At 50.9% G+C, this 27,349-nt stretch overlaps 2 protein-coding genes across 2 annotated transcripts; both read right to left on the reverse strand.

Moving 5' to 3' along the window:
* Positions 1–4,501: 4,501 nt before the first annotated feature.
* GPR174 (G protein-coupled receptor 174) lies at positions 4,502–12,594 on the reverse strand. The gene is made up of 3 exons (XM_040614759.1): positions 12,406–12,594; positions 10,138–10,210; positions 4,502–6,092 (listed from the first exon to the last, which is right to left on the reverse strand). The coding sequence occupies exon 3, from the start codon at positions 5,681–5,683 to the stop codon at positions 4,703–4,705; it is 981 nt and encodes a 326-aa protein (XP_040470693.1). The 5' UTR covers positions 5,684–6,092; positions 10,138–10,210; positions 12,406–12,594; the 3' UTR covers positions 4,502–4,702.
* A 6,009-nt stretch (positions 12,595–18,603) lies between these two features.
* LOC121097552 (putative P2Y purinoceptor 10) lies at positions 18,604–24,490 on the reverse strand. Its single transcript, XM_040614658.1, has 2 exons — positions 24,290–24,490; positions 18,604–20,838 (listed from the first exon to the last, which is right to left on the reverse strand). The coding sequence occupies exon 2, from the start codon at positions 20,786–20,788 to the stop codon at positions 19,673–19,675; it is 1,116 nt and encodes a 371-aa protein (XP_040470592.1). The 5' UTR covers positions 20,789–20,838; positions 24,290–24,490; the 3' UTR covers positions 18,604–19,672.
* Positions 24,491–27,349: the final 2,859 nt, after the last annotated feature.

The following is a 27,349-nucleotide window of genomic DNA, read 5'->3' on the forward strand; positions in this document are numbered from 1 at the left end:
GGCTGCGAGCTTTTCTTTTTTCCTCCCACAGCTTTGATGGAGGAGCATCCTCATACAGACTAGCCAAGGGTGTTTTCCTAGCAAGGGGAAACAGGGATTCAAATCCCTGCTTAAATTAAGGAGGCGTTTTAACCATGTTCCTTCCTTCTTAGACAAGGGCTGTACTTACAGGGAGGGGCAGTGACAGCCTTACCCCTTCCCCGTGTTTTAGAACCAGGGTACGCTCCTCCCAGAGAGATCCAGGAGATGCCGAACTGTTAAAAACCCTGTTTGTACTGGATGAGGTTGATTTGTATCTGGGTCAGTTGCTGTGGTGGTTTTTTTCTTCAGTTACTGAGGTGTGAGGAGTGGCGTTCAGCAGTGCTGTGCGTGATGCTCTGTGCGTTCGTGGCCGGTGAGCTGGTTTTGTAATGCTGGGGGTGATACTAATTTTTGGCCTCTTAACAGCAAAGTGAAAAAGGAAGTAAACAGTGAAGTATAAATTGTCACAAAGTTTCCTGCTGGTGCAGCCTTAACTGGAGCAGTAAAATCTAACAGCGGCTACAGAGAAATGGGGAGTCTTCTCAGGACACTGAGCAACGAGATGACAAAATAGCAAATAAAATCTAGTGCTGATAAAAGATGTGTAAAGGGGTGAAAAAATCTCTGCTTAAGTAAGAGGAACTGTAAATCAGCCTTTTTCACACAGAAAGGAGATCTTTTGAGTTACGGGCAGTGGCTGGTGATGGCAGAGGGGGTGAAGAGGACACTGGAAATATTGGAGGACCTGTGCCGTGGCCATCAGCCCCTGGCCCTGCGCCCACGGCCCTGCGCCCACTGCCCTGCGCCCACTGCCCTGCGCCCACCTGGCAGCCACGGGGGCTGGGGGTGGCTGGGGGTCCTGAGCGCGGGCGAGACCTCATGCAGAGGAGGTGAAAAGGGAACCGGTTGCCCGTATGGGAGGAAGGGACACCAAAAGATGTTATCAGGTGGCCAGCTCAAAGTGACAGCAATATGTTTCCAAGCAATGCACATACAATTTAAATAGGGAATCCGTTGCCGCTAGGCTTCAGGGATCCGTGGGTTCAGGTGTGTGTTGGTCAAGCAGTTGGAGAAGTTGTTGGTGGCTCTGGAGAGCGATGCTTTCAGTGCAGCTGCCCCATGACCAGCAGCTGAAGACAGCGGTGCCCGGGCAGGACTGCTGCCCACAGCCCAGCATTTTGACGCTCTTCCCAAGCCCACCATCACCAGCAAGCGAGTCACTTCGGTGGTCTCTGACCTGGCTCCGCAGAACCATCTTGTGATGGTGTAAAAAGGAGAATGGGAAGAGGGGCAGGCACGTGCTCTCCTGCAGCCATAGCAGCCTTCACTTGCAAGTACGGTTCCAAGTCTCAACATGTTAAAAAAAAAAAAAAAAAAAAAAAAGAAAGAAAAACTCCCCATCGTGTTTCTTTTCATGATGACAGTGACACAAAGGAAGCTGTGAGAAGCGGCACCCGAGGTGTGATGAAATCATCTGCAGCTGTTGTGGGTTCAGCAGCGCGCGACTGTGTGGGAGTCGATGGAAAGAGGGGGCTGCGATGCAGGGTGTTTGGAAACAGGCTGAGAGCTCTGCTTCCAACCAGAGCTGTGTCAGCCTCATTTGCCTTGTTTCAGGTATTGAATAAGGCTTTCCAAAAAACCTTGATGCTGTTTCTGAACAGCTTAAGGTCCTCAGAATGCCCTGAGACCTTCCCTGGGTCTGCGCTGTTGGCACAGTAATTTTTCTTTTGGCCTAGCACAAACTAAACATAACTCTGTGTGAGTCAGAAAGCCACTTGTCACTTCAGCACAAAGTCCACCTGGCGAGGTTGTTGGCAGAGACCTCAGTGCTCTGCTGCTCGGCATTAAAACCCTGTTGGGGAGAGGTGCTGCTTGAGCAGCCAGAGGAGACACTTCATGCAGAATAAAGGGGATGTTTGGGTTTTTTGCTCTCAGTTACACTGTCATCCAGGCTCCCAGTCCAGTGCTGCAGACCAGATTTATTACTCAGAAGGCTTTCTGGAGCAAAGATTTCTGTGGGAGTATCAGCATTTGGCTGATGGAGAACTGCAGGCAGAGCTGAGAAAGTCCAGGTGAGGAATGGATCTTGCCTCGCACACAGCCTGAAGCTGGGCAGGACACAATCCAACAGCAGCTGCCTGCTGCTGCGGTGGCTGGCTGGCTTCTCCAAACCTCCCGTGTGCCAGTGCCGTCCCCACCTGAGGCTTGCTTGGGTGGCAGAAATGCAGGAGAGCATCTCTTTGCTGGCGTGTGATTGCTCTGGGGCTGGAGCAGGGGCTGGTGTTACGGATCCCAGGCCATCAACAGGGCATGAAAATACACCTTCTGTAGGTCTAAGGAACATCTTGATTCTCCAGATGTCCATGGCAACGTCAGCCAAGGGCTTGTGAGACCTCTGCACTGGAGAGTGTGGCCCAAGCAAATCCCACCTGGAACAGAGGTGCCGAGGCAGGGGGAGGGCAGGCAGGTCCCCCCCCCCCCCCCCCCCCCCGAACTGGGCTGGTGTCAGCTGCCACGACTGTTACACCTGCCTGCCTTAAAAAGGGACTGTTAATGCTAGTGTGAATAAACCGCATCGCTGTGGCAGCAGGGGACACGGCTCGGGGTGTGCCCACGGGGTTTTCTAGGTGAGAAAACTTGAGTTTATGAAGTTTGTCTAATTGAACAATTTTTGAACTTCTGACACTGTGTTTTGTAACATCTTCTCCCCTTGGAAGCTAAAAGTAGCGGGGGGGGGTGGGGGTTGAACAGGGCCATCCTCGTCCCCTCCTACACGGCTGGGTACAGGGGACAGTGGCCAGAAGGGATGGTGATGGGCTTGGGACGGTGCTGGGCTTCAGCGACAGGAATTCAGGGTGTCTTGGCAAATCTCCCGTGGGGCAGGTGAGCAGCTGCAGTTTGCAGCAGTGTGTTTCGGCCCTTTGCAAGCCAGGTTTTGCATTTCTCCCCAGCGCAAGGAGGAGGTTAATACAATTTTGAAAAGGCATCAAAAAAGTTCTTCAGGTGCTCAAGAGGCATCAGCAACCCAAGTGCTGCCACGCATCGGTCCGTGTTGGGCTTGATGATCTTAAAGGTCTTTTCCAACCCCAGTGACTGTGATTCTGAGTCCCTCTAAGCATGTATTGGTGATGCAGGCGGCTACGGAGGGGAGAATGGGCCAAGAAGGGCATTTAATTTTTTTTTTAAAAAGGGTGTTTTTATCATATACAACAAGAAATAAAAAATCCAAATATTTTTTCGTTGCTGTGAACAAAGTACCATGTGCTTTGTGTTTTCCGTGAATTAGCGGTGCTTACTCAGCCAACACGCTCTGGTAGAGACACACTGGCTCAGACTCCTGCAGGGGTGAGGTGGTGGAGTTTTGTTTTATTATATAAAAGGGGTTTTAGAAAGAAAAAAAATCTTTCTGTGTTCCAACACTCTCTGAGATTCACATCATTTTTCTACAAAATATATATATTTTTTATAAATTAGATCTATAAAACAACATTTGCATTAAATAAAAACTAATACCATCACAGTATTTTTACATTTCAAAATGTAACGCTTCAAATGTTCACAGAAAAATAAATTTTTCAAGAAGGTGCAAATGAAGTACCAGTCAAGCCCAAAGCTTTCTGTTGTCTGATTTTAGAGAAATGATTATTAAAAAAAAAAAATCCACATTTTAGCCTTTCTTAAAAGTCTTTCAGAGCCTGTTGGGTGGCACCTTTGACTGTGGCTTATAGTGAGTTCCCATTACAGTAAACTTCAGAAAGGTTTGGTACCTCAGGCTGTGTTTTAATTACACTGCTGTTAATCAAAAGTAGGCGTGATGGCACAGGGTCAGTTATTAGTGAAAGGGCAATAATTTGCCCCGTCTCTGTTGAAACGAGGACCTGAAAGCCTCGGTGGATGTCTAGCCTGGATAAAGCCCCTGGAAGCACAGCCCCGTGTTAAAGCTTATCCGAGGCAGCGATACAGCCTGAAACCGTGTGGCTTTTGAGCCAGAAATGGGAACCGATGGCAGAAAAATAGTGTCTGGATGCTTCAGTGACTTTGTGATTTGGGGGTATGTCGTTTGCTACACCCCAGAATGGAGGCTTGGGTAGTTATTGAAGCAGCAAGTCCTTTGGGGCCACCTCACGCTCCTCGCTCTGTGGTCACCATGGCTTGAGGCAAGCTCTGGGCGCTCCACAGATCCACTGCTTGATTGTCTATTGCTTCAGAAATGTATAATACCATGTCTATAATACTAATTTTTATGATCAAATTCTTTCTGCATAGCAAAACTCCAGAATTTTTGCCGCCTTTTGCTGCAGCCAGGATGCGTGACCAGTACACGGCCACGTAATGTCCCCACCTGTGACAATGGGACACAGCATCACCTCTCACCATGGGTCCGTGTCCTCCTCCTATACCAAAGCTACCTCCTCCTGGCTGCCTCACTTAGGTACAGTGCCTGTGGGAATTACACAGTGTTACTTATATTCAGAGAAAATTTGCAGCCAAAGTTTTAATGTTCTTTTGGTCAGGTTTTGTTTTTTGGGGGGGAGTTCTTTGTTTTTCTCCAGCCTGCACTGAAATCAGCAGAAGCTCATCTAAGTCATTGCTCTCGGTGTCCTGGGGGAAAAAAGTTGAGCCAAACCCACAAATCCAGTGAACACTTGAAGTCCTGGCAACTGCTGGAGGAAGGCCAGTGTTAGCAGTCCATGGCGTCCTCCCTGAGCTCATCTCTGGAGTGCTTCCTCACGTAACTGAGGTGGTGGAGCTGAATGCTGTCTTGCAGATCCTGCCTGGAAAGGCGTCTCCTGAACTCATCTGTAGTAAAGTAGTAAATGACTGGGTCCACGCAGGAGTTCAGGCTGGCAAGGCACAAAGCTACAACATGAAACACTGAGATCACCTTCTGGACACACCCGTTTTTAATCTTTTTCGTTTTGACAAAGAAATCCAGTGGAAAGCTGATATGATAAGGTGCAAAGCAAATCAGAAATACCAGAGCGCAGGTGAGAATCATCTTTAAAGCCTTTTTTTTCTCCCCAAGGTCATGTGAAGCAGAATTTTTTTCTTTTAGCGATAAGATAGTCTTCCAGGAGCAGTATACGATGATGAGTAGGGGTGTTACAAACCCCAACAATTCACCTATGGTCATCATCGCGATGGAGATGGGAAGATCAACTTCCTTTACGGGGAGATCCACAAAACAGGTGTTTTTTGCATCCTGGTGAAGTCTGAGAAGGGGGAAAGGCAAACAGCCAACACAGACCACGACCCACCCAAGGATGCTGATATACACATCACAGATGCGCTTGCAGTCGCTGAATTTGAATGGGTGCATAAGAAACAAATATCGTCTTACGCTGATGCAAACCAAGAAGTAGATGCTTGCGTACATATTGACGTACTTCAGGTAGAAGCAAAACATGCAGAGACCTCCTCCAAATTCCCACGTCCCGGTCAAGTAGTAGAAAATCCTCAGGGGCAAGGACAAGACCTGGGATAAATCCGCAATGGCTAAATTGATCATAAATATTACAGCCCTTTTAGTCTCTTTCATGTACCCATAGAACACCCATAAAGCTAATGTGTTCCCTATTAGTCCAGGGATCAGGATGAAGGTGTACGTAATCGCGTAGTAGGGCTTGAGGTCTGTTTCAGTGCAGGTCGAACTGTTCATCATGGTTGTGCTCCAGATCCGTGCTCAGCCTCGGCATGGTAACATGTTCCTCGCGCGTCCTGCAGCCAGGTTGTCCTCGGGTGGTCGGTGCTTAAATAAAAAGGTTCAGCCCTGGCGCCCGTGTGTGAGGCTTCGCTTACCAGACAATCGTGTCCACTCTGGGGAGGAGCTTCGTTATGGGGTGAGTTAATTAAAGTCCTGCTCATGTGCTTTGCTCATGCTTTTTGCCAGAAGTTACCAGACCTTACTGTAGTCGGTTGCAGGATTGACAGAGAGGGGATCCACACCCTGCATCATCGTGTGCTGAAGCAGTCAACAGTTTGTCACCAGAGCTGCAGCTCTGTCACCTTTTGGGAGGCATTTCAGCCACTTCTTCCAACACAGGAGCTTGGCAGTGAAGGTGGCCCCACAGCTGAAAGACAGAAAGGTGCCGTTATAATGCTGCGGGGAGACACAGGTCTTACAAAGCGAAAGGTACGGGGAAGCTTGCAAGAGCGGTAGGAGCATCTCCCTAGCAGAAACCTGTTGCTAGTGGCAGCTGTGGTGGGCAGCCCAGCAAAGGGAGATGCAAAACCACTGAGGAATAAAAAGAAAAAGTGTTTAACTGCTGCTACAAACCCGCCTCCCGTGCTGTACTGCCAGGCAGAAGTCACCTCCGATCACAGGGTGTATTTAAGATGCTGCCAGGTTTCTGCGGCTGCATCTTTCCCAGCTCCAGCTTCTCCAGATGAATCTCCCTTTGCCTCCAGCTGCGCTGGCCTCCCCGTGCCCGAGCATGCAGCCAGCACAGAGATGCTCCAGTGAGTGCTGTGCCTGCATCCCTCCTCGCTGCCCCGCCGCGGGCAGAGGCATCCTCTCGCCTCACACAGCACTCAGGAGTTTAACGCTCTTCTGGTCTTCCCAGGAAAGCCCCTCAGAAACTTCCCGCCTGCACCACGGCTACAGACCGCCGAGAAGACGAGAGATTGACACCTGCCCCTCATGTAAATAAGCCAGACACACGTGCTGGACAAGTGACCATTCTCCCCAGTGCAGCTGGGGCTGCTGCAGAGGGGGTGCAAGTCCCAAGTCGGTGTTTTTTGCTGAATCAGGGTCAACTTTTTCATTTCTCTTTCATAAGTAGAAGATAAAACTTCCTTGCGTGCAAGCAGGGATGAGTGGCCTGCTTATTAAACACTTTTTGCTGCAGAGCTACCTGCATTATATTAAATTCATCTTTCTCACAACTGCTTTTTCTAAGCCTTTCCTCTACCTGCCTGGCACATGTGACTGTTGTGGATGTTGGAAACACTGTCACAAAGGTGACTGTAGGTGGACTTCATTTTAAAATTGTTTGCATGGGAAGCAGCTTATACTATCTGAAACTGTCAGACAGAAGAAAAAAAACAACAACAGATCTGATAAATATAGAGGAAATTCAGATCTCTGTCCAAACACTCTCACGTTTGCCTTTTGCTTCAGCACAATGAATTAACTTGCAGGTCCAAGTGGGAGAAGTTTTTTGGTACCAACCAGGATGCCAAAGGCACATATGAGAAGACAAAATTATACCCTGCTGCAACCCGTGACTTTTTTCCTGTGCTTTGAGGTATAGGTGTTAAAATGTGAACGGTTGCTAATGAAGCCAATATGAAGTCAACGTTCAGCCCTTGCCAGTGTGATTGCACCGAAACTCTGAAGTAGCTTTGGGTGAAAGCAGAAAATCATCAAAATGAAATGGTTCACAGGGGCAGCTTTTCCGTGTCTGTTTGGGCAGTTTCTCTTGTGTGCCACGAGTAACGAGTCCAGTGAGACTGAGAAGTCTTCCTTTCTTCCAGGGAGCCAGCATCTGACACAACCAGTAGAGCAAAATGGCTTGTGAAATAATCCCATTAAACTCCAGAAGCAGCAATTAATAAGCCATAGAGTGAATTAGCCTTCTGTTCAGAGGCTTCCCAATTCTTTTATTAATTCTCCGCCCAACTTTCTATGCACAAACCTCCACAGCTAATATTAAAAATCTGAGTAATCTCTTAATCATGCAGGAAAGCTAATTGGTGCTCACCTACTCATTAGGTTTTATCTGTTACTGGTGGGCAACTTGGGCCGAGGGCTTCGGTTTCCATTTGCTGGAGCTGGACTGGGACAAGCAACCGGGAGAGGGTTGTGGATGTGGCTGGGTTTTGGGTACCTGTCATGCCCTGGGGTTCGTGGCTGGTTAACCCCTCGGGGGCTTCCTGACAGCGGTGCCTGCTTCGTGCGGGTTCCTCCCTTCTCCTCTGTACTGGGATCAAGCCAAAGCAGTTGGCCAAAACCAGTACATCCTCCCCAAGTAGTCAGAAATTGCCTTGCTGGGTTTGAAAAAATGCTGGATATAGGTACAGGCAGAGCAGGCTGGCTGGGAGCTGCTTAGTGGGGACTGGTACTTGGGGAGGATGGGAGGGATGCCCTCCTTCAGCTTGGTTTTCCATGGTGATGCTGAGGCCCTGTGAAGACATGCCCATCTTTACTGTTACGGCAAACTCCTCAGCGTGATGTGTCCGGGCTTCCCATCATGGTCCTGGTCCTGCCAGCATGTCTGAGGCAGACGACCGTGTCGTAGGTCCCTGGGCTGTGCACTGGCAGCGGGAGGAGGGCACCAAGGACCGGGTGCATCCCCCCACTCCCGAGAGCCCCTCTGTGCCTCTTGGCTTCCCCAGTACCAGCACTGTCCCCCACAGTGGGGGTGCCCAGCCTGGCAGAGCAAGGGTGGATCACAGGGAGCTGCACAGCTTTGGCTTGCGTTGATTTTCACATTTTTTTCACCCAGAATATCTCAGCTTCTTGCCTGAAGTTTGCTCTGAAGTGGCAGCAGCGAGGTGCTCGGGTGAGGTTGCGGTGCCCTCGCTCGCTGCCCACGCAGGTGTCCCACTCCTGTGTACCCAGCGCTGCTGGGGCAGGGCTGTGCCTGGCTGGGGAGCATCTGCAGGGGCACTTGCAAGCAAAAGCCTTAAACCTGCATTACACACGTCTTCCTTCCAATGATTTTTTGTAATTTTATTTTTTTTTTAAACAATGTTGTCTTTCATCTCGTCTCTTGCCCAGGGGCTCCTATCACCCAGTCAGGGAGGCTGAATCATGCTCCTTTTCCTCAGGCTGCATTCCCACGAGGCTAAATCCACCGTGTCTCCATCGCTGGGCTGGGAGACACACAGAGGGAAGGACAAGGTGCAGTCCCAGCCCATCTGTTACAGCCCAGCACACACACACACACACACAGAGCACACTAGCATTTTTCCTGCTGCCCTCCCAGTGCATCCCCTCATGCCCGCTGCACCGCAGCTTCCCCACCACACCACCCTCTGCTCCCTCCAGCCTGGCCCCAGGGCAGGGATGCGCTTGCAGCACCATAAACCTGCAGCCCCAGGGCTCTGAGACAGCCCAGCTAAGCCAGGGAGCAGCGAGGGCGCTTGCCCAGGGCACCCAGAAACGCCCCTGCCAGAGCCGCTGCCCTCCGAGAGGGGGTAACAACACAGCAATGTGAGAAACCGTGCTCTGGAAATCCCGAGCAGCGACATTGCACAAGTTCAGCCAAACAGGCTGTGTAAAAACCAGCAGTATGTTAAAAAAAACCTCCAGAAAGAGGAAATTTTGCTGTGTGCTGTGCTTGCTTCCCTTCGGTGCAGGGGGCTGGCTGCGGTGGTAGGTGCGAGACTCTCCCCAGGCACGGCTTCCTTCTGCCCCTGAATGGTTTTTCCACCCTTATTTTGCTGAGCAGACCCCACGGTCAGCCACGTCAGGGCACTGGGTGAACAATTCTGACTTGTACGTGATGAGTCAGAAGCCCCAGGTGAGTTTTGTAGACAGCCTGTACAACCAGGGCTCGCTGACGCTTGTTAAAGCAGGGCATGTATTGTGTAAAGTATTTTCTATATGCTGCAGGGCAGCCGTGTATCCGTATGTTCCATATGAACAAGTGCAGGAGCTGGGGATGTGGGAACAGTCACTAACGGCCACAACACCTGTGAGGACCATGCCTACATCAGAGCCCATCAGCCCTCTGGGAGCAACCAGGGTCCTCACCTGACGGTGGTTATAACTGCCCAGGTTCACAGAAGCTCTAGTTAGTAAATCCGGCCACAGCAGCTCTTAAAACCCAGCTCAGTGAAGGAGAGACTCTTAAACCAGCTGGGGGGATTGTAGCCCATGTTTATGGGTGCTACCCCTGCTGCAGCATTGTGCCTGGTCCCCTCTTGATGACCCTGGAGGAACCTGGGATGCTGACCAGCACCTCCTGCTCCCTCCCAGAACCAGGTAAGAGATCAGCCTGGCTGGATCCTACCACCAAGCACCACTCTTGCAAGGATGCTGCTGGCCTGGGTGACCCGGGCACCCTGCGTTTGGTGCTGGCCTGCTTTTTATGCTGTAAGAACTTGTAGAGCCTGTGGCAGCGATGGCCTGGGCTGTGCCTGGCAGCCTGGTGTCAGCTGCTGACTTACCCCTCTGGGGGGGGGCTCGGGAGTGCCGCGGAGCAGGACCTCGCTTCTGTTTTTCCTCTTTCTCCTCCACAACCTAAAGAAAAAGGAAGAAGTGCGCAGGAGTCATTTCAGATGTAAATCTAGCGTCCAGCTGAGGCTGTGCAGGCAGAGGTGGTGGCCCAGGGATCAGAGCAGGGCAGCGGTGTCCAGTGCCGGGCTTCCCCCTGTAACCGCTCCTTTTCTCTGTCACCTGGACTGCTGCTGTCCTGTTTCAGCAGATATACTTACTAGTAGTAATAAAATGGGTATTAACTGAAAATAGAAATGGTAGAAATATAAAATTATGATTGCATGGGATTGATTTTAGTTCTTTTAAAAAATGTCAGGGGAGGATAAAGGCTTTTCTCCCTTGAAGCAGTTTTCTGGTAGGTATTTGGGTTTTATCCCCTCTTCCACAGGGGCGATGTTGCCTCTTGCTCTGCTAACTGTGGAGAGGGTTTTTTCTAATTCTTTAGTAGTGTCTACCCACAGAGGCCGCAGCGCTTTTGTTAGGCATCCTCGGGGCCTCCTGTGTTTTCCTGTGCTTGTCCTGACACAGCAGAACCCCTGCCCTGCTGTGCGCTCTGCCTGCCCAGCCCCAGCCCAGGGGTCTCCTCGGCGGCACCTCCCAGCCCGGGTACCAACCGCCTCCAGAGCATCCCTCCCTCCCCTCACCCAGCGCCGGTTCTGCACCATGCACCAGTCATACTCTGAGTTGCTGGAGTATATTTGCCAATGCTGTTTGCAAAGCGATACGGGTGAGAGCAGCTTTTTCATTTTGACTCTGTTGCAGAGCAAGCGTCTGTTCATCCCGTCCGATTTCCATGGTTAACTGGGACTTGAGTCACTAAAGGTGCTGAATGTTTGTTCCAGTGGAACAGCCAGTATTTTATAGATTAGGACTGTGGGGCAGTGGCACAGCAGAATGAAAAGGTTTCTTTCTTTTTGTTCCTTCATTAATTTCTCATTATTAAGGTAACTGAGTGTTTCTGTGGTGTGCTGACCCTCTGCCTTGCTCATGCTCCCTTCCTTTCTGCCCATGTCCATGCTGGGAGGAGCGACAGAGTTGCCGTCACCTGCTGGAGGGAGACGTTCCCCCTCTGTCACTGAAATTTTGGGAAGGGGCTGTGGGGCTGGAGCCCTGGCGGGAGCTCCCTGGGCTGGGGGGCTGGCTGTGCGCTGGCAGTAGTGAGTCAGGCAGGCAGCTGGGGACACCAGGGGGGGATTTTGCCTGGGTAAATCCCAAAAATATGCAGGAAAATATAAATACTCTGCATTAATGCTGTGTGAAAGATGCTGCTTTTGCCTCTTAATCCTTAGTAAAAGCACTTGTTGTCCCCTGTTGCTATTCATCCTGGTTTAAAAGGGAAAATAAACCCCTAGCAGCAGTGTATTAGCCTAATGCCCCACGCCTCTTCTCCCCTCCCGGCACACCCTGATGTCCCTGGTAGATGTGAGTGGCAATGAGCACCAAAGCTACGAGTTTTCCACCCAAACCGCCAGCAGTCCCCCCGGCAGCGCAGCCGTGTGCCCCTGCCTGGGCCGCAGATAACCCTGCCTCCTCCCTGCCCGCTTCTGGCAACCAAGTGGAAAATTGCCAGTGGAAAGTCAGCGTGCTGCCTCCTGTGAGGGACAGAGCGCTGAAGAAAACCCATGGGACAAATGCAGTGAGATGAACCCGAGCGAGACCCAGAGTGATGGGCTCTCTCCGGTTCTCTCTGGGCTCGCGGAGATGGGGCTGTGTGGCCTCAAAGCCCACCTGCAGACGGGTCCCCTCACAAGCAGCTTGTGGGCTTTGCAAAGGCTCAGAGCGGCCACATTTGGGCTTATTCTTAAATGCGGCTTCTTGATGCTTGCATAAGTCATGAAAAGTAGGGTTTGAGACTTGCTGGCTGGCTGGTCTGGGGTAAGCTGTACCTCTCCCCTCCCCTGGAGACACAGGGCATCTCGTGAGCACTCCCAGGCACTGGCTTTCTGTCAGTGGGGCCGTTAGCTCCTCACCCTGGGCTTAGCCTGCGTCCCCTTGCCGCTACTCATTTACTTTTGGAGGTTCACAGGGCTTGGTGGTTACCCTGTGCCCCTGCCCCTCGGCGGGGTGCCTGACACCCCTCTCGGCGCTCCTAGCGCAAGCAAGAAGAGGCACCAAGTCTGCGTTGCAAAAATCGGGGGGGGGGGGGGGGGGGGGAAGTAAAATTTAAACCCGTTAGCCTGAACTGAAGACAAGCGGGGATGGGAGAGTATCAGGCCTACCTCTGCCGTCTGGGCGAGCTGCTCCGCTGTGAGACGGGGGCCCTGGCCCGTGGGTGCCGCTGGCGGGTCCCCACCCCTCGACATGCAAAGCAAAAGCACAAGTGCCGGGAGCAGCCCCAGCGTGGGAGGGACGGGGCCCCCCGGCTGGCAGCGCCCTCCTGCTGCTCCTCCTGCCCCGCGCTGGATCTCACCCTTTTTCTTTCGTTTTTGGGGTTTTTGGGTGGTGAGATATACATATCTCGCTGTTGGTTTCGGGGTGTTTTGGAAACCGCCACCGCGACTCAGCAGTCGCTGCTCACGGTGGGGCTGCCAGCAGCCTCCCCTGCTCTTGGGGGGGTGAGGACGGGACACCTGGACCCCCAGCATCACCTGGCTGGAGCAGTGGGGGCTGCCGTGGGCGAGCGGCTGCTGGCAGAGCCCACTTCTGCAGAGGAGATGGAGCTAACCAGGCTGGTGAAGCGAGATGCTTCATCCGTGATTTTCCTCACCCTTCCAGAGCTTTCTGGGAGAGGTTCCCTCGCTCCCATCTGGATGCTGCCACCCTGGGCTGCAGGTCCCAGCGCCCAGCGCCGCGGGGGGCTTCGGAAGCTGCTCCCAGTCCCGTTTGGGCTTCCCAACAGCAGGGCGCTCTCAGCAGGCGTTATTTCCTTATCCGGTGGATTTCCACAGCTCACGTGGAGCAAACCAGGGTCACGGCCGAGGGCCCGTCTCTCCCAGATGAATGTTTGGGCCCCGGAGCGGTGTCGCCCACCGCCAGGCTGCTGGGCCAGGGTGGCCCCGCGCGGAGCCCGGCGGCGCTGCCCATCAGCAGGGGGCGGCGCTGGCCGCGGCCGCCCTCGCGGGGTTGGACAGCAGCACTCCTGTCCTACCCCTCCGGGGACTCTGGCCCGAGAAGTATTACAAAAAATATTATTTTTTTTTTAAGATCAAGAAGGAGCAAGTATTCTTGATTCATTGGCTATTTTGAAAAAGTGACTTTAAAAAAAAAAACAAAACAAAACAGTTTTGTAGCAATTCAACCTAAAATTACTTGTAACTTTTAATTTGCATTTATTCATCTTTCTTGCATGTCTGCTTGGGAAAACAGGACTTATTTTGTGGCTTGCGGAGAGGGTTGCAGCTCTGCAGGAGGGTCATACAGGTGCCCAGGTGCTCAGCAGCACAGTCCACTGCAGTGTCCCCACCACAGCATCTCTGCTCGCGGCAGGTACTAGGGACTGTGGCTCCTACTCCTTTAAAACAGCATTGATTTCCTTGTACAATCATGCCAGCTGATAGCAGGGTTTTTCAGCTCTCTACATCTTTTTATTGTGGTTTATAGGAAATTAATCTCTTGGGCACATTATGGGCTTTTACAGCCTCGCACTGTGCCGGGTTTGTCACCCCTGCGGTGGCACAGCTCCTCACTGGGGCTTTGCAGATTGCACTCCCCAAAACATGCGAAAACTTGCCCATTTCAGCAGCTAATACTCCTACTAGTTAAAGCTTCTAACCTTTTTTTTTTTTTTTTTTTAAGCCTGCTGATTGCTTAATGTGCCTTAATTAATGTTGTGTGGGAGCCAGAGCTTTCAGCACTGTGGGATCTTTGCTGCAGAGTTGTCCCCATGGGTGCAGGGATGGATTAATCTGCTGATGCTTTTGGACTAAAGCAGCGGAGGTTTGGGGTTTATTACTTAAACGGGGCTTGTTGCTGTTGTGGTCTCCTGGGAGTTGTGCTGAACCCTCGGTGGAGGATGCTGGCTTGGTTCACGTTAGTCCTGGGGCATTTCCATAATTGCAGTGGGGTCTGGGACGCCAAACTTTCCCCATGCTTGCCAGCAGCTGCCTCCACTGTGCACTGTCACACTTTGCAAAGTGTTTTCACCATAATGATTTAAATTAATACCTTTTTTTTTCCACCCCCTCACCCCAAAATAGTGTGATGCAAAACCTGACAGTCCCCAGGCTCTGCCCCTGCCCTGTCAGCCTTTCCCTACATGATGCTGACACCCCCCTCCACGGGGACCACGGGTTGAGGGGGACAGTTTAGATGCACTTCAGTAGACAATAAAACTGAGGCCAGTCCTAAAAATAATGGCAGCACTAAACCCCCATGGCTGAACGGCACCTGGCTCTGGAGATGACCTCCTTTTCTTTTCCTAATCAAACACATGATGGATGCTCAATTTTGCACTTTCATTTCCACAGAAGCCAGCCTATTTATGAGAAAGCCTAGCCTGTGCTAGGGGCAGCGAGTGTATTTACTGTACAGACAGGCTTTGTTTTAAAAGCACCTTTCAGAGCATAACCATATCCTGTTTTGCTGGTGCCATGCTCTGTGCACAGCCGGTGCGCATCACCGCCAGCATCCGTCCTGTTTCCCATCCGTCCCAGAGCTGTCACGTGCGGCAGCGCTGGCTCAGCCCCTTCTTGGGGTGCGTGGATGGGAACCCGAGGGTGCCCTCCCCAGCTCACCTTTACCAGCAGCAGAGCGCCGGGCGCAGAGTTGTGCCATCCCCTGGCACGGGGTGCACGGTGGCAGCGCTGACCCTCCCCAAACCTGCCTCAGCTGAAGCCACCAAAAATCAGGAGGATGTGGAGCTGGGCACCAAATCACAAAGTAGTTATTTTACAGTGGAAGACAATTTTATTTAATATTTAATTTTTCTCTTAATACTTCTATTTTGCACTATGTTTTTTATAAAGATCAGAATTTTTCAGTTCATCTAAGCTCATGCTTCATAATGCTGTTGGAGATCCTCAGGCAAAACTAGCTAAGGTCTTTCTGTCTACAATGACAATCTTTAAGAGAAGTAATTCCTGAGAATACATTGCATGTCTGTCTTCTCTCCCCGTGGCTGGTGTTATTTTGCTCGGTGATGACCCAGGAGGAGCCCAGGGAAGGGCACGCACCGGGCAGGAGTGTGTTTGGAGAGGGGGAGCCCGCAGCTGCCAGCATCAGTGGGGCTCACACGGAGCCAGGGATGCAGCCGTGCTGCTGTCACTGTGCCGGGGGCTAAGGTGTTCTGGATTTTCCTTTGCAGCCTCAGCGCCTGCCCTGTTCACCTATAGCAGGGAAATTTTCCTTAAAAAAAAAAAACAAACAAAAACACAAAAACCCCACAAACAAAAAAACCCACAAAACCCCCCAAGCAAACAAAAAAACCCCCAAAAAACAAAAAAAATCCCCTGTTAAGAGGAGCAGCACCAAATGAATGATTGGTGTGGCAATTCCTGCTGGAAAGGACTTGCTGACTGCCAAAAGGTTGAGGCTTTGGCTGTTTCTCAGACGAGAGCTAGCCTTTAGAGTGCTGAACACGGCCAGGGCATTGATGCAGAGTTCCCAAAACCCTTCCCCTTGTGCTGTGAACAGGACCCTGCAGCACAGGAGGGGCTGAGGACAGCCCGGGCTTGCTGAAATGGTGCTGTCCCACTGAACACCCATGACTTGGGCTTTGCAGGGTGTTGCTGGCTGAGCCCATGAATCAAAATTCAGACTTGGGTCTGATGAAATCATGACTGTCTGGAAAGCTGCTCCCTGGCTCGGCTTGGTTTAAAGCAGTGAAATTGGCTTTCTGTGCGTTTAGGTTGCACTGGAGTTGGAGGTGCTGGCGTGTCTGTTCCTGTGGCAGGCACAGCGCTCTGCCTCTGCTGCGCGAGGTGGGTGGATGGGGAAGCAGCTCACTGCCAGCTGTGGTGGCTGTTAGTGCCGTGCCAAAAATCATGAGAGTCTGAGTCTCGCTACTGGGTGGGTGGTGCGAGCTCCACTGAGGCGGAGTGCTTTTCCAGAGGCAAAGTCACTTTGGGGCTGAACTGGAAGCATGTGGTCATGGAGGGAGGAAAAAGGTATTTTTAGCAAAGAGAAAAGCAACCTTCCCTCCTTCCTTGCAGTGCCCTAGAAAGTGTTGTGCACAAGAGACCTCAGCTTGGATATTCCTAAGTACTGCATAATTTTAGGTATATGTAAGCGTAGTATGTGTGCAGAGGGGTGTGTATGTATGGGGTGGATGCAAATGTATAAAAGCAACTAAGCAGTTGTAGCCAAAGCCAGCTGTAAAGGATTAAGCCACGTGGAGGAATTAATATCACGAGAAAAGCTCAGGCTACACAGATGCTGTCGGTGCTGGCAGAGGTCCGGCTGAGCTGCCTGCTTTGCTCTCGCCGCTGCTGCAGCCTCTGGCTGTTCCCGAGGTGGGGGGGGGGGGTTTCAGAAGGCCTCCTGCCAGCGTGCTGTGCTGGGGGGGAAATCATCACAGCTAAAATAATCACCAGCAGCTTATTGCTCTGGGCTGTTGGGCTGGCTGAGGCCAGCCAGCACAGCGATCCCAGGGCACTGTGCCATAGGCTTGGCCACAGGAAGAGCTGGGGGTGGTACGTGGGACACGGAGTGCCCTGGGTGGTACGTGGGACACGGAGTGCCCTGGGGCAGGGATGCGCTCTTGGTGCCGTTGCTGCTGGCCACGCTCACAGGGGTACGGCCAGGGTCTGTAATTACCTGGAAATTTCCCTTACCTGAAAATTAATGAGGCTAAAGCACAGCACTGCTGCTATTACTGGCTGGTTTTTGCCATGTGAATAGAAGGTTTAATGCCCGCAGGTAACGGCTTTGAGAAAGGAGTTTTTCAGGATTTCTGGTTTACCCTGCCTCCTCTTTGCCCGCACACCAGCTCCCAGTGCCTTGCTCTTCAGCCCTGAGCTTTGCCCTGTAAGAAGTTAGCTCACACCTGGGCTGCAGCAAAGCGAATCCTCGGCGCAGCAGCTTTTAGGCACACTGTAGAGCCAAGAGACAGGCATCCCCCAGCCCGCTCTGACCTGCTCTCCCCCAGCTGCCTCTCTGCAGTGGGGACCAGCAGCATCCCTGTCCATCTGCCCCCACCTCAATGCGACAGAGCTCCTGCTGACCCCAGATCCCTGTGGTTTGTGTCCCGGCGCCCAGCCAGAGTGTTTGTGGTAGTGGAACTTGGCGGACTGTGATGATACGGGGGGGCTGGCAGGCATCTTGTGGCTTCTGAAGGGCAGAAAGCACCGGTCTGCACTAGAAAATTATATTTCCTCAGGGTTTGGGTTGCATAAAACCCAGCAAAATCCTTTCTTTCCAGAGCATCTAAACAAAAAAAAGGGGTTTTCCTGCCATTTTTTCCAATGCAACCTGAGGGGCAGGGAGGGCAGCCTGAGTAAGGGTTGCTGTTCTGTTTCCACGTGACAGATGAGTGAGAGTTTTGGGTTTGCTTTCTTTTTCCTGTTTTATTTTTGGAAGGGAGAAGGCTGTGTTGCAGAAATTTCAGAAAAGCTGTGCAATCTGAAAACAAGCTGGCAAAGTCCCAGCAGTAACTGGAGCTACTGGGAAACCTTGAGCTGGTGCTGCCAGTAAGGTTGGGGCTGCCATACGAGCTTTGCTGTCAGTCAGCAGGACTTATATCTAGCTGTGGTTGTTGAGGGCTCCCTAGGTGGCCACTCCAGCTATTTGGGGTTGCGCTGTTCCCGACAGAATTCCACAGGCTAAAACCACGCTCTCGGTTAAGGTGCTGTGGTGTGGCTTGTCCCGTCTTTGGTTGCTGCCTGAAACCAGGTCTTGCCAGCCACGGCATCAGCGAGCTTTGCTCGGGTTCCCTGTTCTGCCTGCGCACCCTGCTACCTTTGGGCCATCTCTTCCCCCGCTAAGCAAACAAGGAAAATGTGTTTGGTTTTTTGGGGTTGGTTTTTTTTTTGTGAGAGGAGGAGGAGATTTGGGACAGCACGAGCTGCAGGGCAGTGTGGTTCTCTGCCTGTCTGTTTTCTGCCTGTCTCTGGTGCGCTGTGAGTACCGCAGCAAGTCCCCCAGGTTGTCTAGATCTCCCCTCGTCTTTCTGAGACTGACCTCGGCAGTGTGAGGGTAAACCACCGCCTGCTCCGTGCCTCCGAGAAACCCTGCACGGGCTGGAAATGTGCATCTAATCATCAGCAAAGCTGTTTTATATCAAACCCCCTCTGCCTATGTTTACTTATATAATTTAATTCCCTGAGGGTTTTTTGGCATTGCGGTCACCGGTGCCTCAGCCCACAAGGAAGAAACCTCACAACCCCCGCGCTGGCCACCGTGCAAAGAGCCGCAGTGGCAGTGGAGCCTCTGAGCCCCAGACTGGGGTCCCCCTGCACGTTGTTTTGTTGCTTGGAGAGCAGATATGGTGCATAATGAGACTATTTACAAGCACCTAAAATAATACCCATAATGCTAAAATGTGTGTTGAGATCATTTTATTTCCTCCCGAGTTTGAAACTTTAAGGATGTACTTGGCCCAGTTCTGTAAACTTTTCTCTGAACCCAGCAAGGGCTGGGGCTTTTTCTGTTTTCTTAAAGCAAAACTGAGAGGCTTGGATAACTTCTTAATCCACAGCCACGGGCCTTAGCAAAATGCCAGATAACACAAGACTCCTAAAAATGACACACGAGATGGCGAGCCAGCTCCTAGTCCTCCCTCCTGCGGCTTGCGCAGGTCTCTGAGTAAACGTGGCCTGGGAGAATCCTTCATCCTCCCGCTTTGCCTGTGGCATATCCACTCGCCACCTGTCTTCCAAGTATTCATCTCCCAGTAATTGGCCGAGCATCCCGTAGCTCCTGGGAGCCAGGCAGACACCTTCTCGGCTCTGGGTGCCTTTTTTCGGTAGGATGAGCTGAGCCCGGTTCATTTGAAATGTCCCTTTAACACTGATGTAGATATAGATAATACTCTTTGCTTGATATATATTGTTAAAGTTATAGTCTTGCAGTCCAGATTAGGCTAGATTAGGTCCAGATGGCTGATTTTTGCAATGGAAAGAGGTTCATTTTACATAGAGATAATTGACTGTTCTGATCAACAGCCTCACATGAGCATGATGGATGCTTGTAAATAATTATGGGCCACAGGTAGCTGCAGTCAGGGCTGAAAATCCTCAGGTGCTTTCTCGCTGAGCCACCCACTTACAACTTGGGATTCAGAAGGATTTTTCAAAAATTACAAATGCATAGAAGCAATGAAACAACAGAAATGAGAGGGACCGGAACCCAGGTGCAGTTCAGCACAGGAGGTGTACTGGCATCAGCCACAGCTGTTTCAGGTGTTTTAACAGTATGGTGGTGGGGAGTGTAAGGCAAACAGTCCCCAGCAGCAGCAACGCAACCGGCAAGTCTTTCTGCATCAAAATGTCCTTGTAGGTCAGATCCTGGCATCTGTTGCACACAAGGGTAATTCAAGACATATTTGGAGACCTAATGCAATCTTCGCTCAAGCTAGAAGAAGCACCTACGCAGACAGAAATGGCTTATGTTTCAAGAGATGGACTCCAGCAGAAGCTCATCAGGTGGCATGGGGGGGATCTCCATGCTGTTTATTCGGCCAAAGAACTTGGGAAGAGACAAAAATTTCAAGCGTGGAAGATTTCTTCTCTTCATACGAATGTCATGGCTCTTTTCGGTGTTGGACAGGCTGCTCCTGTGGCGCATGAACCGAACTCGCAGGGCAGCGCAGCTGTGGTGCAGCAGCTGGTCCTGGAACTCGGAGGTCATGAAGTAGTAGAGGACCGGATCCAGGCAGCAGTTGAGGCTCGCCAGGCAGAGGGAGATGGGGTGGAAGCGGAGTGTGCTCCTGTGAACGGCACAGTCCTGGATGATGTTCTCTATCACCATCATGAAGAAAGGGAAGTTGATGTGGTAGGGGGTGAAGCAGATGAAGAAGACTGCCGCGCACATCAAGACCATGCGCAGAGCCTTCTGCTTCTCGCTGGTGTTCTGCAGCTGTGTTGGACCCTCCCGCAGGGATTGCCACATCTTCCAGGTGCAGCAGGCGATGATGCTGAAGGGGAGGACAAACCCAAACAGCTCTGCCACTGTCACCATCGCAATGGAGGCTCCCGGGCTCAGCTGCTTCACCCCCAGGTCTGAGAAGCACGTGTTGATGCTGTTGGAGAGGGCTGGGCTCCTCACTACGAGCAGGGGGAAGCACGCTGCCCCGACAAAGAGCCAGACGGCAGCGCTGATGGCTGTGTCGTACCGCCGCTTCCAGTCCTTGGCTCTGAAGGGGTGGAGGAGGAAGAGGTACCGCTGGATGCTGATGCAGGTGAGGAAACAAATGCTGGCATACATGTTGAGGTACTTCAGGTAGAAACACAGTTGGCAAAGAAAACTTCCAAATGGCCAGGTGTGGTTTATGTAGTAATACATCCGTAAGGGCAGCGAGAGGACGTGAGCCAGGTCGGCCACGGCCAGGTTGATCATGAAAATGACGGCTTTGCTCTTTTTGCTGATGAAGCGGCACAAGACCCACAGGGCAGCGCTGTTTGCCAGGAGGCCGGGGATGAATATCAGGGTGTACGTGGTTGCGTACAGGGTGGACTGGAAGGACATCTGGGGGTCGGTACAGTTCCCAGAGGACACGTTGCTCTCCATCTCAGCTGAGTTTCTTCACTCATGGGGTGATTAAGGCAGGTGGAGTGTTTCTGTAGGGAGTAAAGGCAGGTGCTGTAAGGCCAAAAACTCTCCAGTCTCCCCACATGGAGCAAATGCACTTCAGTGCAGAAGAACAAGTTGTGTGTGTGCAGATGTGTGTGCAAGATGGGTGGTGTATGTGTGCTGGGAAGGGTGCAGAGCCAGACCCTGCTTACAGGCAGTGATCCTGGGCATCGTCCATGCGGCCTCTCGGATGTGCTCTGCAGGATGCCACAGTTACAGTGACATTGCAGTCGAGCTCCAGAGCGTTAATCTCATGGTTGCTAATTCAGCTCCCTGGGTTTTTTCGGGACCACTTCTATTGCATACAGTTTTCTAACAAACTCCTGTCAAAATGGTGCTCTCTGATAGTGTCTACAAACAATTTTGGTGGGACTGCAAATAAATAGGGATTTTAAGTGGATCCAGACACTGTTTTTTCAGATCCATGCAGAGATCTGATGTGAATTGGCAGTGAGGGCAATAATTAGCATCAGATAATTATCGATGGTGCTGTCAGGCAGCTGACCAGAGCAGAGGCCAGTGGGAGAGGTGCAGCCAGATATATCGGAGCTCTGGCTCCAGATTTAATGCTGGATTTATAAGCTAATAGCTGGCCAAACATATGCCAGTTGCTCTGCCGGTCCTGCTAACTCAATTCCAGCACTCATGGCACATTGTGCTGGCATTGTGTTGTAGCAACAGAAATTATCCTCCAGCAACAGTTCAGGACATGAAGGAAGATAAATACATCTGCCTTTTAGTTAGAGTAGAAATTCTTTTGATCTATTTACTTGTTTCACCTCGTCCAGCCAGCGCCGAGGGCATTAGCCAGTCACGGGGAGTTCACAGGCACTGGGGTGGCTCTCCGGAGAGGCGATGGATTTTGCCGTTTGTGAGCAGAGCCTGCAGGGAACCAGTCTGCTCTTTCAGGAGAAGGTGATTTGGCAGCAGCACGTCACAAACCGAGGGCCTGTAGCATCGTCTGCAACAAAACGGTGCAATTTTCCCCTGGAGGCAGAGCCTGTAGCTGCCTGCAAGGTGTCGGGCAGCCTGCCCTTCCCTTCCAGGGAACCGGACCCTGCGCTGGCAGAGCCCTCAACCCCTCCTGCTGCTGCCACCGAGCCCCCAACAGTGACATTTCATTAAGAAGCAGCCAGTGGTGCTGTTTCCCAGAGCCCTGAGCCTGGCTTTTGCCAGGGATGGATTTCTAAAAGCTAATCGCTCACAGCAGGGACCAGGCTTCTGTGCTGAGCCTGGCATCACCTAGAGGCGCAGGGCAAAGGCTCCTCTACCCTGCTCCTCCTCACCTAGGCAGTGCTTCAGAGGGCTTCCCACGTTTCCAGTTGCAGGAGGAAAGTGTTTTTATATATATATGCATATATATACAGGTATATTTATATAAAATACAGCCAGTGGCCCCTTGGCTGGCTGCCTGCCCACTGCCCTCTTCTCTGGTGCGAGAAGGGTCGGTGCATTTGCCCACGTTTCTGTGCGCGCGTGGTGCTTATGCCCTGCTTCCAGAACTGGCCCTTGCCAAACTGGCTTCTCCCATTTGCTTGTTTCTCCAGGGTCTGGCTGCAAAAAAGCAAGGCTGAAGCGAAACCTGGGCTGCTGGGCTAGTGCAGCTTTTGATTGCTGACTGTGCTTGAGCCGGCAGCCCTGGGTCAGAGGTTTCTGATTTCTCTGTTAAGCAAGGCAGGGGAACAGGGACATCTGTCACAAGGGGACACAAAACCCTTTGGTCCCTGCAGCATCCCCAGGTGCTCCTCACCTGCCTGAAGACCCACATGGGGCTGGCCCTTTGCACAGAGTCTGTTTAACCTTGGAAAAGTGGTGGCAGGACACCTTGTCTTCACATTGCTGCAGAAAATAGGGAGGGAGAACTGCCAGGGAGCATGGGGAATGCTGCTATTCCCAGCTCATCACAGCCTTCCAGTGACAGAAGTGGCACTTGCTGGTCTGGGCTTGTGAAAAGAATTACAGAGTGCCTGGTGTCCCTGTCCCACGATCTCCTCCCTGCCATGTGCCTGAGCCCAAATCCTAAACCTTGCCTCCACACATGTGACCATGGGGAGCCTCCTTGCTGTTTTTCTCCATTTTTTGGCTCTCCCTGGGAGTACAGAAGTACCTGTTTCTCAGCAGGAGGGCTGGGTGTCGCTGCCGGTACCTTGACACTTTCAGTTTTTAGCTGACAGCACTTGTCAGGGCACCTGGCAAGAAAGCAGCCGGGACCTCGCTGCTGAGCCACCGCTGCTCTGGGTTCAGGCCAGTGCCTCATTCACTTCAATGCTCCCTGAGGGTGCAGGGTTTTATTTATCATTGTTTTTCAGTTTCTGCCTGCCTCCTCGCCTGTGCCTCGCCATAAGCCCCTCCAGCTCCTGCCATGTTCTGCTGTTGGTGACGCTGGTGTCAGGGCAGAAATGCTCCCATGGGCTTTGGCAGGGGGTTTGTTCAGTAACGTTATAAAGCTTGTACAAAATCTTCCCTGCCATTTCTTGTGCTCCTGTTTCATCTACACATGGATTACATGCAGGCGGGGGGGGGGGGGTTGGCTTTTTTTTTTTGAGTGACAAAGCTGACTTTTATCCAGCGGCAAGCTGAAATTAAGGAGGGGAGACCATATTGCTGCCGGAGGAGTAAGACCACTGGTTGTGGATGTAGCACTGAAATTCTTTAAACAGCAAGTAACTTTGCAATTAATTAGGAGGTTAAGGCAGCTATTAAAATACTTAGGTTTCCTTTTCTGAGTACATTAGCAGTATCTGGAGGCGTATGTGGCTGTCATTATTGGAAATCGCCCGGCTACTCTGAATCACTCTGCGCCCCACCCAGCCCCACACTGCTGTGCTATTGCATTTACTAATCCCAGATTCGCTGGCAAACTCGCTCTCATCTTTTCCATGGGCTGGCTGGACAAACTAGGCTGAAGCTGGAGAGCCCCCGGCTTCGGGAGCCCTGGAGCTGGGGGACTGGGGCAGAGCTGCCTCCCTTCAACCCTGGGATGCTGGAGAGAAAAGAAGTCTAGAAAAAAAAAATCCACCTTTGGCTTGAAATAAGCTCTGATCTGAAGTATTGGAGGCTTTTTGGCACTGGTGTTTTAAGCAATAATTTTGTTTGTTTAATCTAGGCACTAATAGGAAGCGTGTAAACAGAGCTGGTCAGTTATGGCAGCTTCTGTCAGTAACAACAAAAATGAAGTATTTTGGATAAAACGTGCTCTTCCCATGTACTGCTGCACACAGCAGCCTGCTTGGCTGCACCAAGCTCTGTTCACCCACCCCTCGGAGCCCAGCGAGACAGAAATACATGGGCACAGCCAGAAGCTGCTGAGGATGTTACACCAGTTTCTGCCTGATAAGATATCTTGAATTAAAAAAAAAAAAAAAAAAAAGTCATATTGCTCAAAACTGTGATAGCTTCAATCTACTGAAGAAAACATGCAGCGGAAAGCAAGCTTACCTTCCCGTGACTCCCATCCCTCAGGGGGGTGACATCCATGCTAGAGAGCAGGAGGAGCAAGCTTTCTGCTTTTATTTCCTACTGATTTTTGCAGTGATCCCAGCCCCAGCGACTCCTCGTTAAACTTCCACATGTTTTCGGAGCACTGGAATCCTGCCGGCATCTGCAGCCCAGTACAGTGGCTACAGAACAGGAAATCCTGTATTTTGTTTCTCTTCACTGTACAACGTATACAGCTAATGACGTTAAAACAACGGGGAAGGCAATGACGTCCCCTGATCCCACTGCCTTGTGATAAGGGACCTCAGGCGTAGATTTCTTCCCTTCTTTTTGCACAGAAGTTGTTCGGTGACAGTGTCCTTTGGTCCAGCTGCTTCTGCTTTTATCCAGTCACTTGCTATTTGCTTGCTAAAAAACGTAAAATACAGAAGCAAAAATCTTCCAATAAGTGCTTGCTAAAGGAAAACTGAAAACTGTGCCAGTGTGACTTACTGGAAGGTAGTAATTTTCCTTCGTTTTCTTGGAATTTTGGTTAGCCTCAGACTACCAAGGCTATAGGCTAAAGTTAAGGGTTTGGACTTTATTTCTGAAATAATATGATGGTTTAAGGTGGAGATTTTCCCAGATTACTATTGTTTTAAAAATACATCATTATGCGCATCATTCCAAACTTCTTTTCTTTTTCCTGTCTCCTTTAATTCCTTTTCTTTATATATATGCATATATATATATAATTTTAACTTCTTTTACGGCCTGCTAAGCAGAAACTTCTTTCTGAATTGCTGAAAACTGGCAGGCATATATAGTAGTGTAACATATTATGAGCTGCCTCATTTCCAGCTGAACAGTTTTACTTGATATACAGTGTCACATCTTATGGCCCAGGGCTCGAGGAGATAATATGGCTGTTGGCGTCTCTTCCCTACTTACTATAGGTAATGTATAAATAGAGCTATTCTTGCTGTATTCATCTATTTTCTGTAATTGGTCCTATGACCCTGCTAAATCAACAGAAGTGTGACTGTGGAAGAGAAATGAAAGAAGGAAGCTATTATAACCTTTAATTGTACAAGTCGCCAGCTCGGGGTCTGGGAGCAAGCGTGCATCTCTCCCCACGGCGCCCGAGCCCACCAGCTCTGCCAGCTGTGCAGCTGCTGGGGTTTCTCTGTGCGGGCGGCGATGCTGACCACAGGGACCCGAGTGCACTCCTGTGCCGTGACATGGTGTTTCACAATAGTAGTGTAGAGAATGGAGAAGAAGATCCTTGACCTGAAGTGTCCTGTGGTCAGCAGAGATGCAGATACTTAAATCCCTTGGTCAACATACTCACAAAGGGAAAGGCAAGACCAGTTTATATACAGTTTATACAGACACATCTATGGGTTTCTTCATTGCCACTTGCTTAGCCATCATGTAAACGTAGCCTGCTAGCAAGTAAGTACCTGTGAAGCCCTGTGCTTCTTGTCTCAGTTGAGAGCAAAGTGATTTGTGAGACACAACAGCTGTTTCTTGTTCCCAGTTTTCTTCCTGTGCATCTTTTTCAGCAGCTGATGCTGATCCTTGGAAGAAAGAACAGTGCTTGTGTATTTGCAAAACATTCGCAGGTTTGCAGGAGGGAGGCTGGCACTGCACCTCATCTCTCTCCAGAGGTTAAAGGTTTATCCCAAAGCGAAGTGGCTGCTTTATCAGGATATCCTGCCTAGGACATCCTACTTCTGTGTCCGCAGCACATATCCAGTGCTGTATCAGTGAAGCTGAGCCCTATTTTTAGGTACGTGTTTACAGCAGGGCTGCCAGGGGAGGAGAGGTCAGGGGATGTCAGGCCATCATGAGGGTCGAGCTCGCACCTCGGGGCTCATAACCAACTCGAATCCTTCCTCTGCTCATCAGTTTTTTGAAGTTCTCTTGCAGGAGATCTCAACCTTCCTGGTCGTAAAAGGCTGACTGGTTGACAAGCCTCAAGCCTCTTCATTCACCATATACTAATCAACATCTCCGCTTCTTCCAACTGCATGCATATTTTTGTTTAGTATTGCTGTTCTTCTGGCTCATTACCAATACTAAACATGCATTTTATGCTATGCAATCTTATACTTTCAAAGGCAGAAGGCACAAAGGAATTTTTAAATAACTGTCAAACTTTATCTAAGGCCTCCAGATGAAGGTTCTCTTCGCCTTTGGCCTGGTATCCTGTGGGCAGAAGGCCAAGTGCATATGATCAGCATCTCTTTAAGCGCTGAGCATTTAGAACTATCTGACAGGATGCACCTGAAGGATGTATGAAAAACAGTGGGACATGCGGGAGGAGGAGGTCTTGTTCACACAGAGCAACTCACACTTGTGCAGAGAGTTGTTACAACTTGATCGGAGCCATCGGCACAAGACCTGTGGGGCTGGGCGAGTCCTGGTGCCCTGCGGCACACGGTCCCTCTCACCACTGCACAGTGGTCGCGATAGGGGCAGCGGTTTGTAGGAAGATTTGGTTTATTTTTACAGCAAATAATTGTCCGCTGCTCCCTACCTTTTTGGTAGCCTTCGTGTAATGCACAGACCCAGCTTTTCTGGTCAAAATGCGCTAGTCATAGCCCTGAAATCTTTTAAATGCAATGAAGGGTGTTTGTATTTTTGAGCTGGCTCCTAGCTGTTGAGCTGTTATCCTGCATTTACAGCATATTTTGTTTTTTCTTTGCACAGAGAGCTAGTAATTTCATCTAAGGAAAGAAAATGAAGCTGAGGTACTGGCAAGATCCTGCAGCTCACAACCTGAGGCTGCAGAAAGGCATCAAAACACCTGGGGTTTCTTTCCAAATATGTTTGCTGTCAGGCAGGGGAGGGCCCTTTCTCAAGCAGGACAGGAGCCACCAGACCTCTGGTACCAGTTAGGATGGGGTGGCAATTTGCTGACACTACGAAGAAACACATTTGCTTTTGCTAGCAGGAGGGTGGCTCATGCGCTAGAGGAGAGTATGTCATGCCATGGTTTTGCCCAGGGCTGTGCCGTCAGGGGACATGCACTGCCGTTGGTGCAGGTGGCTTGGAGACTTCACCATGTTCCCACCC

Source organism: Falco naumanni, chromosome 14 (genome assembly GCF_017639655.2).
Source record: "Falco naumanni isolate bFalNau1 chromosome 14, bFalNau1.pat, whole genome shotgun sequence".
NCBI classification, from domain to species: Eukaryota; Metazoa; Chordata; class Aves; order Falconiformes; family Falconidae; genus Falco; species Falco naumanni.